An 18,257-nucleotide genomic window follows, 5' to 3' on the forward strand; every position below is an offset into this window, starting at 1 on the left:
TCCAACCAGTGGGCTCTACTGATTTTTCCAGATATGGTGGCTGTTGCAACACAAAATGCAAGTTCTGAACCTGAACTGCTGAACCTTATTCAGAAACCGCTGCAACTAAATTGATTTAAGATAATGAATGTGTCCAGCAAGTATGTAAAAGCACAAATGAGAAAAGCAATACAAATCACTTTGAGTTGAATTATATTTGACTTCTTAGAAGACTATAAAACACTTAAAGGTGAAATATCATAAACTTGTAGAACAATTAACTGGATTAAGTTAAAGCTGATCCTAAAGAATGTATCAGTGATCATTTCACAAAGCCTTGTTTATATACAATTCATAACAAAAATTATTACAAGGCAGTTAATAAACTGATCATAAAATATTCAAATCATCTAAGTATTGGGTCAGCAACAAAAGAGGTTCAGCAGAGCTCTATTTTAGGGAGGGGAGTTGAAGGTCTCATATCTCAGTTAGCCAGTTGATTTACATTGCACCGTGGACCTACACCCGCCAGCTTTCTCGAGTGACTGATAAAAGCAAAAGATTTTTTCCCACATCGCAGCTTCAAGTTAATGGATCTAAGAGAGGGCAACAGTTGCACTAGATGATTCCCCAAACTCATTTTGACGGCCGTCAAACCCAAACAGTGGGAGTTGTCATAACACACAAAATTGTCTCTAGTCATTCACTTGAGGGTGATACAGAATGAATTTTAGAAGAAATAATCGTAAGTCTCTCAGCCTAAGGGGCAGAGGCTCATGGAGAGAAATGCTGTGGACACAACACTTGAGGGCAGCAGTGTTTCAAACTGTGAGATAGTTTCTTCCCAAACTGCACATGACAGTAATAAAACAGGACCTCATTCATAGGTCTGCAAGAAATCCTCAAGCACAGAAGACAGATGTGACAGAATTCTTGCTGCTCCTGGCGCTGAGCATCACAAGAGAGACATTTTCACGGGACAGCATTACAAATACATCGAGAACATGAAATTCACCCACAGGACATTCGTGGCAATTTGGCTAAAGCAAATCTCAACTGTAGGGTGCCTGTGCTGGCCTTTGGCTTGCACTGCCATGGACTGTCTGTCAAGCTTTTGTCCTAGCCAGGCAATTCAAGGCCCAAAAGGAGAAAAAGTTAATGAAGAAAGGTTTGATGAAATTCTTATTGTAGTCAAACACTGTGACAAGATAAAATGTATTATTTGCAACAAATGCAAGGGAACTGTTCCAATCTGCCCTATATATATATACTATATATATATATATATATATATATATATATATATATATACACACACTTATATGACTGTTCAGTCCAGAGTCTGCTTATCCTTACTTGTAGTCTGGGATAAAGAAAATACACATCTCCCTTTCATTGAATTCCATCACTGATGCCATTCATGACACATCAGTCCCTCACGCATTTTACGCGTGGGGGGGGGGGGGCAATTATATCTATTTCTTATTCAATTTTTATGCACAGGCCAACTAGGTATCATATAAATTGAATAAGATGTCAATTGCAATTCAAATATTCATTTTTTTGGCATTTTATTTCAACTTTTTAAAATCATTAATGATCATATAAATGTACTGACACTATTTTGTATGTAATCATCCATACAAAATTAAACAAAAGGAGGGAGGGGGGGTTCTTAATTCAATATTGATTGAAAATACCTATGAAAATATTCAAAGAACGTAGTTTGACGGGCCGGATAAAAAAGGAAAAATGCCCAGATCTGGTATAAAGAGTCATGATGAGTGTTAATTTTAATTTTGAATTTAATTTTAAACCAACTGTCACAATCAAAAGCATCCACACCTTAACTGATCGGCATATAAACGTTTTTTCTCCGTGTGAGGGGTTGTTTGGAATTGCTTGAGTCTATTGTGGATTTCAGAGCCCGTAGGTTCAGAGTTCTCCTCCTCAGCCGTCAGCTGATACCGGTGACAGGAAGTTCGCATGTGCCTTCCTTTTTGGTACATCAGGAAGTAATCTGTTAGTCACAGAGTCACTGGCACCACGATCTGTTATTCGTTACCTTGTTCTGATATGAAAAACCCATAACGAAATAGCCTTTCGTGGTTCTGGAAGAATCCGATGCGCTCTTCGGTAAGTTTAAACGGTCTCGTTAGCTGCTAATGTTAGCAAAGAAACGTTAGCTTGACGTTGTAAACGAACTTGTGTTTGTAAATATATCTCCATGCGGGTGTACTTTATATGTTTATAGTCAGTAATAGCCGAAGGTTACGATGACTTTATACGTTTCAAACTTACGACACGGCTGTTCGATACGTTTAAACTTCTGATAACAGTAAGTTGAAGGAAGCCTTAGCACGATAGCGATAGTAAAACTAAACATTTGAGCAGATTTTTTTTTTCAGACGTACTTTGTCATTGGGAAAGTACCCTGATTTCCCAGAATACTAGATTAATCTTACATTCATATAACTGTAGTTATGAATTCGGCATACATAATGTCCGAACAGCACTGGATTTGTAGTATTTAAAACTAACACTTGTCTCACAAGGTGCTCTCGATGTGTTTTCCATGTGGTGTTTGACGGGGAACAACGACAGTTATGGACAACAATACCCTAATAATAATAGGGTTGCGATGACTGTGTATAAAACTAAGAATAAAACTTACTACACAACAATAAAGTACATTTTAACTCGTGATACCCATAGGCTTAGGGACGCTTTAGCACATAGCGATAGTGAAACGAACATTTGAGCAGAAATCCTTTCGGTTTCAAAATTAGATGCGCCTCACATACAATTACGGTCAGCTATGAATTCAGTATATCTAATGGACGAATAGCACTGAATTTATAGAATTAAAAACCAACACTTGTCTCACAAGGTGTATCGAAATGTTTTCCAAGACGTTAGTGACGGGAGGAGCGGGGGGTGGGGCACACAAGTTAACAGTTCCGTTGAAATGCTAGAATGGAATTGCAATAGTTAGATGGTTGCATCACCAGAGAAACAAGTAAACGTTAGTTTTCTATAGTTTTCTAGGTTTCTTATCTTAAATATTCATTCCACCTCCTATCCATGTGTTTTTACAGTTTTATAGTCTCAACTTTGATCTGTGTTTACTGAACAATGCTGTGCCGCTTGAACCATAATCTCTCTAAGGGTCTCCCCAAAGATTAAAGAGTTGTATCCTATCCTAAACTTGTTCTCTCTTCTAACGAGTTTGCCCATGGACTCACAGAAAAAACAAAAGTGAACAAAACAGACCCCAAAGATGGACCGTGACAGAGGAGGTCGGCCGTGGGGGAAGCTGGTCAAAGTGGGTTCCAGTGATCCCGAAGTGCTACTTGTCAACAAGGAATTGACAGTTGGCCGGAAAAGAGGTACTATATAAATACTTATTGGAGAAATCTTGTGGGCTGGCAGTGGGCATATTGCTTGCGTTGCTTTTGAAAAACTTAATATGATCTTATTCATTGTTATTAGACACCCTTTTCTGGAAGGTAGACATAGCTGTCAATGTCTGCAGCCATGACACCCTCCCCCTCCAAACACAAAGACTTCTTCAGTGCTGCAAACTTAGACAGCCTCTTGTGATGATAACAAAAGGGCGTCCATTGAGAACATGTGTGCAGAATATTAAGTAGCTACTGGTTTTTCTCAGGAAAAGGTTATCCCTATATTTCTCTATGTGCTTGTCTTGTAAAGAGCTTGGGGGGGGGTGGGTCTGATTAAATTTTACATACTCAGCCTTAATTGGATTTCATATGTCGAGTAAAGAAATATTCAAAAGTGCAATTGCCATCATTGAAGGTTGAGATCAAGTTTGCAAATATCTTATCTTGTCGCTAAGAATAAACTTGCATAAAAGCCCCCCTAAACACAATCTCACATCTAAGCTCTTTGACAATTCATCTACATTATGTTTGTCTTTGTGCTAATCTATTTTTCATGATGTCAGGATGTGATCTGGTCTTTCCTGCCAACAAACTTGTCTCAGGGGAGCACTGTAAAATTGTGCAAGATGAAAACTCAGGTCTGGTGTTGCTTGAAGACATGAGGTATGATGACCGTTCAACCGCGGTTTCAACCGGGACAACAGTCAAGCTTCCTTTGAGATTTACCCCATTGAAAAATGGGGTAAATTTTAAATATTAAAGTGTTGTGGAAGAAGTAGTGTGTGTTTCAAAGCTGATCAAAAATGTATGTTTGGCTTTTCATAATAAATGTCTTTCTGTAGTGCCAACCTTGACATTGCATTGTACTTGTTTTTTTTTTGTTTTTTTTTTCCAAAGCACTTATGGAACAGTGATCAACATGAGCAAAATAATCAGAAAGCAATCTCACAAGTTACAGAATGGTGATATCATTCATTTTGTATACAGGGAAAATGACCCTGAGCAAAGTAAGTGAAGATTTTAATTTGTTACAATGAAAATAATAGGTCCATTCCAAGTAATAAGAAACGTAAAACATACAATGTGTTTTTCATCGCATAGATATTGCCTATGTTTACCACTCAATTGAAGCTGAGCAAGCCATTTCAAGCCATATTTCAGTTGGTAAGTAGCCATATAATTTGACATTACTCCTATATTAAACATTTATTACATGTAATTTGGAAGTGACATGTTATATCCCACTGTATATGATTATTAGGTGGTGAGAGGTCAGCCTACAGTCCTGCTCCTGCCTTACCATCTGAGATCACGCTCTCTGTAGAGCCTGTAATGCTCACTAAAGCTAACAACTCAACTCAGGAAGAACCTCAGCCCCCCACCTCGACTTCCCACATCTGTATTCAGAGCCCAAACACATCTGGACTCGTAGCAACCAGAGACTGTCCCACAACTGGTAGGTTCTCTACAGCAATGGTTTCCTCACTGGTCTTAGTGGCATCTTTCTGCAAGATGGTTTTCTGAAGCTAAATACTAAACTTATCAGAAGTTCCTTATTTTGGCTGCAGTTATTTTACAATGAATATTTTTATATTGATTGTTTGAACTCCAAATTTAGGTGAAAGTCACCTAAAATGTGTACATTTTATAAAACAGCAAGGAAAATTTATCAAATTAACTAATAGTTTTAATTGAAAATTATGACAGGTATCATTTTTAATATAATTTGTTGAAGATGGAATTGATGTTGTGATACCTTGTGGTAAAGGTGGGTCTGCTTAGCTGTAAATTTAGAAACAAAAAGCATCTAAGTAACTATGTGCCAATCCTGAATTCAATTATTTCTTTCCAATTTTTTTCACAATAGGAACATAAAAAAGTATGAAAGAGATGCAAGAGATGAAAATGTTCAGGTTCTCTTTGGGAGTGACGAGAATGGAGAGGATCAGTTTTGAGTCCAAAGGGTTTGGACATGTTAGATGTTTGGAGATAAAGTCAGACTGAGATGGTTTGGACATGTACAGGGGGGAGATACTGGACATATTGGTAGAAGGGTGCTAAGGTTGGAGCTGCCAGGCAGGAGGTCTCGTGGCAGACAAAAGCAGAAATTTATGGATGTTGTTAAACAGTATATGAAGTTAATTGGCGTGAGAGAAGAAGACACAGAGAATAGGGTTAGATGAAGAAGGCTGATTTGCTGCAGTGACTCCTGAGGAGAGTGGCCAAAAGAAGAGGAAGAATTGTACAAATAATAATACAGCAACTCTGTTGAATTACCACATATCTTTACAATGTTTTCTCAAACAGTTATTTTTTTTATGTTTCATCTTTTTAAAGTGGAAATGATAAATCTTTCCTGGCTCTGTTGTTATGTTCATCCTACCAGGCCTAGCTGCTGCTCCGGGACAGGAGGATGAGGAGAGCCTGGAACCAGCGAGCAAGAGAAGGAAAACTGGTGGGTGCATGTCCATTTTCTATGTTTAGTCATTCTTTTTTCATGTTATTTCTCATACACCACCAAATATTTGCTCAATGTCATAATTTACCCCAAATCGCTTTGGAGTTTTATGAGAATCAGCTGTCGGTTAAAGTGGAGGCGGATGTTCACTCTGGAAAAGCTGTTGTTTTGTCAGGAATGATTCAGTGGTTTTGGTTTCCCAAATGACTGAGCAGCAACACTGGTGACAGATTACGGAATCATTCACCTGACAGGGTCCAGACTGTTCTGCTTCCTTTCTAATCTAATCCTGTCATGAAGAAGAGGTGAACACTGACACACAAAATATGTGAGTCAGTCTTCATGTAGTGTCTTGCAGTCGCAGGTTCTTTGCCTAGTAGGTACGTGTCAGTGTCAGTGAGCCCCTCACCTTACATATTGAGGCAGTTCACTTGCTCTACTTTCACATGACGGTTTCTTTCTGGTCTTGGACTTTAGACAGCAAAATCCATTTGTGAGTAGACAATCAGCGCTGTTACGATTTATGTTGCACTAATTAAAAAAAGCTCGCATTAAGTCTCTTTTTCAATGGTTGCATCTGACTTGGTCAGCTTCTGACCAGGGTGACTGTGCCACATTTAAGATAAAAGAGAAACCACGTGTCACTAGATATATGTACTAAAATCATAATTCTTGTGTTCAAAGATGATGATGAGTATGGCTTGAAAAACAAGTCCACTACCAAGTTGTTGACTGAACCACCAGTGGAGGGAACCAAGGACAAAATGGAAGAATCTCTCACCTGTATTATTTGCCAAGATTTGTTGCACGACTGTGTCAGGTATGATTCAAAAGGCACCGATGATATTCTTGCTGGATTTCTGTCACCGTAAAGAGGAACTGGAGTAATATATTGCTTTGTTTTCCATAACAGCTTATGTCTGTGGTATGCATGTACATATCAACTGTAATTCTACATACCATACCAATATCATATATATAAAATATCTATTTTAAATGTTTTAATGTCAAAATCCACACAGTGTGATACTTTGTAACATCTATGAGTGCTAATATTTTGCTGGTTTAATGCGCAATTACATTTTTTAAAACACTGGTATCAGCATAGTACTGGATAGGATCCACTTTTTATGGCCCTTTGTGCATATTATGCCTGTCTAGCATGGAGCAATTGTGTGTTTTTCTTTAGCTTGCAGCCATGTATGCACACATTCTGTTCTGCCTGCTACTCGGGCTGGATGGAGCGCACCTCTTTTTGTCCCACCTGCCGCTGCACTGTGGAAAGAATCCGCAAAAATCACCTCCTGAACAACCTAGTGGAGGCCTATCTGATCCAGCACCCAGGTTTGTATTTATAATATTCCCGATTCCGGAATCATAACAAGGCCACGCTCAAAATTACAAAAAGGGTCCCCTTGAATTCCACAGAAAAGTGCCGCAGTGAGGAGGATTTGAAGAGCATGGACTCCCGTAACAAGATCACTCAAGACATGTTGCAGCCTAAAGTTGAACATACCTTCTCCGATGAGGAGGGCAGCTCAGACTACATCTTTGACTTCTCTGATGACAGCGACTCCTCAGACTTTGGGTAAAGTGTGGGCTGGTTTATTCAAATAATTATTTCCAAGATGAAATCAGGGCAGTAGTGTGTGCAGTCTTTGATTTTATTCAAATAATTATTTCTAAGAAGAAATCAGGGCAGTAGTGTGTGCAGTCTTTAATTTTTTTTTGTTTGTTTCTTTTTTTTTTTTTTTTTTTTGCGAAACATAACTTTTCAATATCAGAACTGTGTATATATATTAACCAAGTTGTAAAAGAAGCTGGTTTTACTCTTTCTGCAACAGATTGTGTGTCAGAGCAGATAATTAATTGGATTTGTATCAATTATAGAGATGTCAACTCAGTTATGCCACAGAATACAACCTCAACTTACATATTTTAGAAAATCTGATAGTTATTAGTAACAGACAGAAAACCCAATAACTAGTATAACCATTAACTGTTTATATGAGGTCTAGTGTTGTTATACATTACTAACATTAATGGGGATATAGAATTCAATATAAAAGTAATTTATGTAATAACATGATAATCTAGCAATTTTAGAAATGTACGTTCCTCGTATGTGTTTTAATACTTGTATTCGATATTCAATGATTTCTGTCCCTAGTCCCCCTCTCATGACGTGCAGACAGTGTCCAAACTACAGGATGGGGTCCAGCCAGCTGGTATTCGACACAGGGTCAAACTACTGGCATCCCGCTCCACCAGCTCTGCCAGTTCCACCCCTCGTACCCCCTCTACCCAAAACAGACGATGTTGAAGGGCCAGCAGTGGCCACAGGGGAGCAGCCCTCCACATCCTCTGAGATTTCATCAGGTGATTGTTGCTGTAGCCTAGAGGAGTATCTGTAGAACTTTAGTTTTTCTCTGCCAAGTTTGAGGTGTATCACTGCGGTATGATTCCCAAGAAGATCCCCTGGCCTTACATTATGTCAGACGGATATGTGTAAAAATATTCTAAAGGTTTTTGTGTTTATCTGTTAAGATATAATGGCAAATACACAATGCACTTGCCCACAAGATGAGAAGCCTCATTACTCTCTTTCTCTCTCTCTCTTTCTGTCTCTCTCTCTCTCTCTCTTTCACTCTAAGCACAGATAGAATTTTAGTACATATTAATAATATATCAATAAGATCTGAATTCTATTCAACTAGTCTTCTACTTCCCTCAGCTATACTCCCTCAGGAGTATCGCTGCCCACCTCAGGGGTGCCATATCATCTGCTCCTGCTGCCACCATCCAATGCCAGACAGGAGGGCTGACTTAAATCAGCAAAGTATCGCTCAGGAATGTGAGTAGTAACTACAGAATATTGGTTGATTTTCATTGTACTCTGCAATAGACAGCACTTCATCCGTCACAAAAGGCCGGCATTTATTATTTGTGAGGGATGCAGTACATGTAAAGATGATATTTGTCATTCCATTATGCCTTTTGTATGTCTAATTTGCTGTTTGTTGGCAGGTGCGTTGTGTGAGCGACCCTTCTGTCATATGTATTGGGGTTGCCATGGGATTTCCTGTCATGGCTGCCTGGCTCCTTTCACTGGTATGTATTCTAGCAGACCAATGCAGCCTCAGGGGGTCACAAGCCAGTGTGTTACTGAGCTAGTCCCAAGCCTCTATACATTCAGAGGGTTGTGCCAGGAAGGGCATTTGTCCTAAAACTGGGCCAACCAGCAAAAAACAACTATGTGAATCAAACCAATGACTTCCATCACGGATCAGTCAAAGACCAGGTTGACAGCGACCGCAATTGGTGCCAATAACCTACTGCGTGCCAGGGGTAATTGAGTTATTGTTGGTCGTCGAAGAAGAAGAAGACGATTGTTTGATTTATACAGTTTGGTAAAACAGAGAGAGAGATGGGAATGAGGTGACGCAGGTTCAGGTGATTAAGACAGAGAGGGAAATGTATTGTCAGATGCTAGAAGAGTGACGGGAAGATGAAGAGAGTACTTTGAAGAGTCGATGAGTGAGGAAAATGAAAGAGAACATAGGGTACAAGAAGGGATTTTTATGGACTACAAAGAGGGGATTAGTAAAGGTGAAGAGTATGGAGGAAGAAATGGAAGAGTAGAAAGGCAGGGGTCCTCATGATATACCTGCAGAGGTATGTCAGTGTCTAGGTTAGGCAGCAGCAGAGTTTCTGGTTAGGTTATTCAACGGGGTCTAAGAGAGTGAGCGGATGACTCGGGAATGGAGAAATAGTGTGATGGTGCCTGTTTTTAAGAATAAGGCAGATGTGCTGAATTGCATTAACTATAGAGAATTAAAATTGAGGAGTCATACAATGAAGTTATGGGAAAGAGTAATTGAAACAAGACTGAGAGGAGAAGTCAGCATTTGTGAGCAACAATATGGTTGCATGCCAGGAAAGAGCACTACAGATGCAGTATTCGCCTTACGAATGCTGGTAGAGAAGTACAGAGAAAGAAAAAACATACAAGAGGGTTTTGAGAGAGGAACTACGGCATTGTGTGAGGAAGTCTGGGGTGACATAGAAGGTGCAGGACATGTAAAGGAGCTGTGTAACTGAATGTGTAACAGAGAAGTTAACAGAAGAGGTGGGTCTCCATCAGGGATCAGCTCTGTGCCCCTTTTTGTTTGCAGTGGTGATGGACAGGCTGTTAGATGAGGTTTGACAGGAATCTCCATGGACCATGATGTTTGCAGATGACATTGTTATCTGTGGTGAAAGCAGGGAGCAGTTGGAGGAAAATCTCGAGAGATGCAGGTATGCTCTGGAAAGGAGAGGAATGAAGGTTAATTGCAGCAAGACCGAATACATCTGAGTGTATGAGACCCTAGTGATGCAAGAATTGAGGCTACAGGGAGCTGAGGTAAAGAAGATGAAGGATTTTAAGTACATAGGGTCAACAGTCCAGAACAATGGGCAGTTTGGAAAAGAGGGGAGGAAACAGGTTCAAGCAGGTTGGAACAGCTGGAGAAAAGTGTCGGGGGCAATGTGTGATAAAAGAGCCGTTCGGCCAGAATGACAGGAAAGGTATACCAGTCAGTGGTGAGACCAGCAATGTTGAATGTTTTTGAGACGGTGGCATTTAAGGAAAGACTGGAGACAGAGCTGGATTTAACAGAGATGAAGATGTTGAGGTTGTCTTTGAGAGTGATGAGGATGGATAGGATCAAGAATGAGTCTATCAGAGGGACAGCACATATTAGATGGTTTATAGATAAGTTCAGAGGGGCCAGGCTGAGATTGTTTGGTCTTGTACATAGGAGGAATGATGAATATATTTGTATTTGTATGTATTTGTAGAAGGATGCTTAGGTTGAAACTGCCAGACATGAGGCCTTTAGCAGGGGTGTCAAACTCATTTTAGTCCAGGGGCCACATGGAGGAAAACCCTTGAGGGGTAAACCCGTGGCATAATAACAACAGTTCCTTTCATCGAAAAATTGCAGCTCATTTTTATGCTTTGCAAAATAATCTCATGTTTAACACCCCTGACCTCAAGTAAGACCAAAGAGAAGACGAGGATAGAAGAAGAGGATACAGAGAATAGGGTTTGATTGAGGAGGCTGATTTGCTTTGGCTCCCCCTGAAGTTAAAGAAGCCTAGTTTATATATATATATATATATATATATATATATATATATATATATATATATATATATATATATATAATATAATATAAATGAGACCCTAGTGATGCAAGAATTGAGGCTTGCATCAATATACATATATATATATATATATATATATATATATATATATATATTTATTTATTTTTATTTTTTTTCAAGATGGGGCTGGAAGACGGCAGCCTGTTTCAGCAGCTCCAACTTTATCCTTTATCCTTCTTTTTTTTCACCCTTGTTGTTGTCATTCCATTCTCATCCTGCTTATTTTATCCTTGTTGTCATTCTTGTTGTCATTGTTATCTGTTCCTATACTTGTTATTGTCTTCGTCCTTTAACTTGTCTCTTCTATTTATATTTATATTCATAAATGTATTGATATTGTTATTGTTGCGCTGCTGTGACACTCTTAAACATTCACTTCAGGATTGAATGAGAGGAGACTGACTGAACAATACATTTAAAATGTCAGGCATGGTTCATACATGATTGGCTGAATGCAGAGTATTTACCCATTTCCTCCAATTTATTTATAAATAAATTAAGTATAGAAATGCAACTTATTTGCAGTATTCAACTTATAACCATCTGTTTGCAATGAATCAATAAAATAGCAAGACACTGAAGACTGTAGCGATCTTTATTCCCACAAAGATTTAGCAGTCAGTATTCTTTAAAGCTGGGATCTGTGCAGACTAGTGAGATCATTGTGGGATTCCTATGTGAGCTCATAAATCATCTGAAACATATGCTTACATGAGTGAGGCTATCAGCCTTTTCCCACATTTGTTTTCGAATATAATCACATTTTTTTACTTTGTTTTGTAACTCTGTACCGTTTCATTATTAACTTTGCAGAATATCCACATTATTATAATAAAAACATATTTCAACTATGATTTATCAATATCGGCTCAGTGACTTTGGTTTGTGGTGAATTTCAAATCCAAAGGCATGCATAAGTATTTCCTTTTTTTGTGGATGTCAGTAATCTCTGATTTCTCTTGCAGAACTCAATCTAACTGACAAATGTCTGGATGGTGCACTGAACAACAACAACTATGAATCCAAGATCCTGCAGGTGGGAATCGGTCAATTAACACACATGTTTCTTTTTGTATTATAATTCATTTCATGTTAAAATCAGTGGTGTAAAGATTAGTAGAGATATATTAGCCAAAGTTGTTTTTCATAATTTACCGGTATTTTGACAATACATTACACATTAAATTGTCTTTATAGAGTAAGCAATTACTTAAAGATAATCAATTCTCAGAGGATAATAAGCCAGAAATAATACAAATATAAGTAGAGTAACAAAAAAATGATTATACATTTTAAAAATAGAAATTACCTCAACATCAACAGGAGATAACAGAGGTAAGAGACTGCTGTTTTATCTACCGCAGAAGCACTTAAGTCTTTCTGCTGTTAGATTTTAAAGTAAGATTGATATTGAAATCCCTTCCCATGCATAATTTGCAAGAAAAAATTTGTAAGAAAAATATGAATTAGAAACACAGATTTGGTGTGTGTGTAAGACTTGTTTACAGATGAATGGATGAATGGATTGTGACCACCTTCTATACATCCAGATTTTCATCTTGTTATCAAAACATTAAGGTTAGATAGAACCAGGCATGATGTAACCTGCTCCATTTGCATCAATTGCAATTTCACAATGAAAAGATAAACAGTCACACTTTCACTCCGATGGCTGATTAAGCAGTTCATACTTGCAAAGCAATTAATTCCCTTAAGTTAGTTGAGACAGCAGTGGCATCAGATCAGTCTGAGTGAAGTCATGAGAAGTTGTCTGTTCATAATCCACTTTTGTAGAGCCAAAGCCGGGAAGTTGTGCTGCAGATCATATTAGGGAAATGTTAAAACCAAAAGTAATAAAAAAAATTATTTTTTTCCACAAGAAAATTAGTGTATACAAATACAATATTATTTATACAAAAGTTAGTTTAAGTTGCTAAACCCACAGACACATAGCGTTCATAGACAATGAGACACTATTTTATAAAGTAGTTTTGTGACTGTATTAAGCATAGAATCTCCCCAGTTTACTAAATTTTAGATGAGGTTCAAACATTGGCTTTAACTGCTTGCTTGCATCATAATTGCGTAATAACTGTCTCTATTGATCCACCAGGACTACCTGTCCTCCAAGGGAAAGTCATGGAGAGATCTGCTTCAGGAGGCTGTGGAGAGAAAGTATATGTCAGGTGATCCCATCATTTGCGACCCTGTGACAGCTGTCACTTAAAGAGCACACATGCTGCTAAGCTATAGGACAATGAAGAGGATTAACACTGTTTGATTGCATCTTCATCAGATGGTCCAGTCTCAGAAAATACCATCCTGTGCTTTTTCTGTGGCATACAAATATTCAAGAGTCTGGCCTACAAGTACAGACAGGACATTCCACTATCTGAGCTGCCAGGTTTGTATCTACACCATATGACGTTGTAGTAAAATGATAACAGTACTTAACAGATATTGAACACAGGTGAATGACCAGGCCTCTGAGAACTGAAAGGGTTCCAGTTGCAGACAAATCCAAAAGCCTCTCTCAGAGACTCTACAGAGTCTGTAAAAAAAGGAAACCCCCCTCCCGTTGGTAAAATTGCAGTATTCAACTTCAAAGAAACAGTAAAAAGACAGCTAGATATAGTTGCGGGGCTACAGGAGTAGGGGTGAAAAAGGTTGTGCCGTAGACTGAATTACACTCAATTACTGGAGAATGCAATTACGGAAAGTCACTCAATTTTAGAACTATTCAGTTTGAATGTGCTTTTCACCATTTTGGCCATTTTTCATACTTTAGAAATAACTTCTTTCGTCCACAGCTACGGTGACGTCTCGTCCCAACTGCTACTGGGGTCGAAACTGCAGAACGCAGGTGAAGGCCCACCATGCTCTGTAAGTGTTTCCTACTCACACCATTGGAAAGCCTTGTTGCACTGCCTCCTAGCGCTCGGAGCTGGGAGCGCTGGGGAAGTGCTGTCACAAACGTGAGGGCTTATGGGTAACACAAGTGATGGGACTCTGTAAGTTCTAGCATGGTTTCCCATTTTGCAATTTATAAATTGCTGTTCATTTTAATGATGGATAAAATGCATTGATTAAATCTGTGTTTAATCATCTCAGCTATATCTTCCGTCAGTTGGAAATCAGAATCAGTTTTATTGACCAACTAGGTCTCCATGTACAAGGAATTTGATTCTGGTTTTCAGTTACACATTTTACTGATGTGAAGCACAACGACAGGATGTTATGGAAATACACTTATTCAGAGTGTAATTTTAGTTGGGTAATATACAAAATGTATATACCAAATATAATATACCAAATATACCAAATGAGCTGTGTGATCTTGCAAAGAGATAAATTATATCTTGATAAACATCTGTTTATATGTCTATCAAGGTCAACTCTGGTCAAAATCCTTTTGTGGCTCCTGAACTTCGGTTTCTTCTCTTGAAGACATTTCACCTCTGATCTGATCTAACCACTTTTGGGGACTTAGATCTGAGTTGGAATATGAATAAGTACAGCACAAGATGTGCAGTCCATTCAGACTGTTGAAGCCTCCCGGATGAAAGGTGAAACGTCTTCAAGACAAGAAACTCAAGTCCATTTGCCACAAAAGGATTTCGGCCAGACATATCGGTATAGATTACATAGGTGTACTATTTACAAAGGGGTTATGTATCCAAGGATGTACACCATATAGAGACATTGTGTGGCGACACTCGATGACAAAAAATGCCTTTGTTGATGATATGATCTGTGTTAGAGAAAGTAATGATGCGGTGCAGATGTAATTGCTAGTATATGACATGTAAGGTGTTATGGGGATTTATGTGTTAAGCAAAAACAGTTCCTATGACAGGTTGTCTGGAGTACAGCGATCTGTGCCTCCTGCCAGAGTATGCAAAACATAAAAGAGCAGGATTAATGCCCCTTATTCTAATAGTACCTCCTTGATAAATTTCACTGATATTATCCAAACCGTTGCCTTTTTTTCAAAGTAATGTCCTCAAATATAGATTAGTGTTATCATATAAGACGATGTGTCTCTTCTCACATTCATTTATAAACTTTTCTCCATGCTACATCAGAGTGGAAAAACAAAAAAATCAATTCCAAACAGCAGTACTTTGACCCTCTTTATTATTTCGTTAGTTTAACGACAAAAAAAACTACTACTTCTTTTTGTTAATCCATGGCGTTATTCCATTAATTATAGCAGTGGTCACCTTGTACTTAACTAAACTTAATAGTCATCAATTATTGCCACAAGCCTCAACTAATATGTTGGTTGTATATTTTTCTCGTTTGTCCATAAATCCACTGTGAACATGTCGTGAACCTCCTCACTTGAGAACTCCATTTTGCATGCTGTTCAGTTATTTCACCACTAGATGGAATCCTTGTTTAAATTTGGAGGACTTTGCTGAAGGTGGCTGTTTTTGTCTCATCACTCGGGTTTCACAAGGAAATGTCATCTCTCTTTCTTGTATTTTCTTTCAGGAAATTCAACCATATTTGTGAGCAGACACGCTTCAGGATCTGAGAGTCAGCACTGATCTTGTGGAGCATCACGCCATCTGGAGAAACATGGTTATTTTTTTTTAGCCAGCTGTTTTGCCTGCTATGCAACAATGTAATGCAAAAAGAAAGGAAAAAAGGAACAACAAATTGCATCTTTCCTGGCGCAGGGCTTCTTCATGAAATGCTATGCACTTCTTTAACGTTTCGAACTGTTTGGCAAATAAGCACTCGATTAAATTGAAAACTAATGTATTTCATATGTTAACAGCTGTCACACAGCCTGTGTATTTAACTTCATTGATTTTTGATATATATTTTACACATGAAATGTTGCTCTTAGACTCCCAGGCTTCCAACAACATTCACAGTTATTTTTTTCTCAGATGTCTTTTGAGAAATGTGGGTAAAAATAAAGAATGCAGAAATACTGTTAAATGGAAAGACTCAGTATCACTAGTATCCCTTAGCAACGTTTTATGAGATGCTGTTCCCTAGACATGAACAGCCATTTAAAAACTGGACGGTGTAAATATTTCACCTGAAAACCCAAGAGTGTTCCCAGCCATGTCAAAGCCCCGCATGCATGCAAGGGTAGATTCATAATCCCATGTGATATTTGTCTAAGATTTCATGTCTGTGGGAAGGGGATCAATGTGTTGTAATACTGTCAGAAGGCAGGGGGGCCTCTACTGTATGCTTTGCAGGATAATCATCTCCAAGTTGTGCAGAAGGGACGCTTTGTAGTCATAACTGATCTGTAATGAGATTTTTCTCGACTTTAAAACGAACGGAATTGTTTATATAATAAGAGGGATGTTGCTTTCAGAGGCGGCTGATACTGGAAAGAGATTACTTACATTGGACTCTGCAGGATTATTATTTTTTTGTTTGTTTTCTTTAGATGGGAAAGGTTTGGTCAGGTTTGCAATTTTGGCTGATTAGATATTCCCTGATTCCTCAGGTAAACAATGCTGCTGATTTGTTTCATCACTGGTCAAGCATGTTTGCTTGTTTTAAAAATAAAAAAAGGTCCTTGTAGGTGTAAATTCTTTACACACGTCGTTCTCTCTCATCACCCAAGTTTCAGTCACTCGTCATACAAAAATGCAGTATTAAAAAATGTTTTCTATGACTTTTACAAAACTCAGCGTTTGTTTGTTTTACTGAAACAAACAGGCGCTACCATCAAGAAGCATATTCTATTTAAATAGAGCAGAGATGTTTTAGGTAAATGGTGGTTTCTCTATTAGTCTTTGGGAACTGTTTTGACTGGCATCTTGGAACTTAGCACAGATAATTGCCAGGCGTAGTTTTAGGGTGATGCCGCACTTATTTTTGATTCTTATTTTTCTGATTGCTTTTTGAGGACTATCTTTAAAGAGTTCTTCTGCCTTTAATAAAAAAAAAAAGTAACATACTTGCACACTGGTCGTTAGTAATAGTCTTCAAGATTGCAAGACTCACATGCTATTGATTTACATTATTTGTGAAAACTGAATCCACAATAATGTAATGATAGTGCACAATAGAGTGGTATTATATTATTTGGATTTCGTACAGTTCCACAACTATTAGCCACAGCAAATATAATCCACTGTCTTATTTTGGTCTTTGTACTTCCGGTCTTGAAGCAGTCTGGAACAGGGTTCTGATTTGATTTGGCACTATCCTCTGCAGTCCTGAGTGATTTTGTGGTGTTAGTGAGGTGGTTTAGGTGTTCTTTTAACCCCCCCCAGCCTTGGTGGGTCCACACTGGCATTCCTTAGCAGCTCAGGCCCTCAGCCCAAGCCCGCTCGATCCCGACGGAGGGGCTGAGTTTTAATTATTCCTTACCGGAGATCTGGGCACTCTTAAGCCAACAACAGTCCCAAGCCGCTCCAATCAGGAATTGGTATTACAGAGGCTTTGGAGTAGGGCTGTGCAGTCTCCCCGGGCTGTTGGTGGTGCTGTTGATGCCGTTGGGGGGGGGGGTTGTATACTAACGCAAATATTTACTCACTGTGTGTGAAAGTCTGGACCAAGCTGTATGGAAGAGGCAGGTTTCATTCTACCTCATCGATGCTCCCAGGAAAATGGGAGATGAAGCAACATCTAAGTTGCATTCACGACCAATCACAACTTGTCAGGCGTCTTTCCAGCCGCAAGGTTGAAGTCCTTAATGTGACACCTGGAATTACATGCAGTGCCATGTTTAGGTTTCAGCTGAGAGTGTCTTATCTATGTCTAGTTGGTACTATAGATGAGCTAGTGGCATCTACTAACAAAGTGTTTGACATGCCAGATTAATCCCTCTTTCTCCTTATTCTTCATTTGTGAATATAATTTACCTGTTTTATGTAATGACTTGCTTTTGTCATAATATTCAAACAAATCATAAGATGCAATGTTTATGTTGTTGCAAGTTTTGTTCAAGTAAATGCCCTTACCATGGTGTGTGTATCCATTTATTTTATATGAAATGTTAACTGGAACACCGTTGTCTAGCAACCAAATTATTGAAGGGTCATTTCAAGTATCACACAACCTTTTTTTTTTCTTTTTACTCATTCATCAAACAAGGACAAACATGATCACATTCCAACTGATGATTTTTGGCCATCAGTCATCATCTGACCAACTGTCCTTTCTCGATCAATCATAGACTTTAAATGATTGTTTCTTTTTCATGATTTAACAGTTGATGGGAA

The 18,257-nt window shown here is 38.5% G+C and overlaps 1 protein-coding gene across 2 annotated transcripts; it reads left to right on the forward strand.

The window, feature by feature from the left end:
* Positions 1-1,980: 1,980 nt before the first annotated feature.
* chfr (checkpoint with forkhead and ring finger domains, E3 ubiquitin protein ligase) lies at positions 1,981-18,001 on the forward strand. Of its 2 annotated transcripts, none has more exons than XM_086169523.1 (18): positions 1,981-2,115; positions 3,208-3,368; positions 3,947-4,046; positions 4,281-4,390; positions 4,485-4,547; positions 4,645-4,839; positions 5,770-5,838; positions 6,526-6,661; positions 7,031-7,185; positions 7,270-7,429; positions 8,012-8,220; positions 8,576-8,695; positions 8,869-8,952; positions 12,018-12,088; positions 13,166-13,238; positions 13,349-13,456; positions 13,863-13,935; positions 15,550-18,001. In XM_086169523.1, exons 2-18 carry the CDS (start codon positions 3,260-3,262, stop codon positions 15,590-15,592), a joined length of 1,878 nt encoding a protein of 625 aa, XP_086025649.1. In that variant the 5' UTR covers positions 1,981-2,115; positions 3,208-3,259; the 3' UTR covers positions 15,593-18,001. The 2 variants fall into 2 exon arrangements, with proteins under 2 accessions (XP_086025649.1, XP_086025648.1); XM_086169522.1 differs by having other exon boundaries at positions 3,227-3,368.
* The last annotated feature ends 256 nt before the right edge of the window (positions 18,002-18,257 follow it).

The sequence above is a fragment of the Fistularia commersonii genome, chromosome 22, assembly GCF_037954325.1.
Source record: "Fistularia commersonii isolate RoL2024-O1a breed Wild chromosome 22, RoL_Fcom_v1.0, whole genome shotgun sequence".
In the NCBI taxonomy this organism is placed as follows: domain Eukaryota; kingdom Metazoa; phylum Chordata; class Actinopteri; order Syngnathiformes; family Fistulariidae; genus Fistularia; species Fistularia commersonii.

Coding starts and splice junctions, on each gene's coding strand:
- chfr (XM_086169523.1), top strand. CDS start 3,260: ATGGACCGTGACAGAGGAGGTCGGCCGTGGGGGAAGCTGGTCAAAGTG. Junction 7,430..8,011: donor AGCGACTCCTCAGACTTTGG/GTAAAGTGTGGG, acceptor TTCTGTCCCTAG/TCCCCCTCTCATGACGTGCA. Junction 8,221..8,575: donor ATCCTCTGAGATTTCATCAG/GTGATTGTTGCT, acceptor TACTTCCCTCAG/CTATACTCCCTCAGGAGTAT.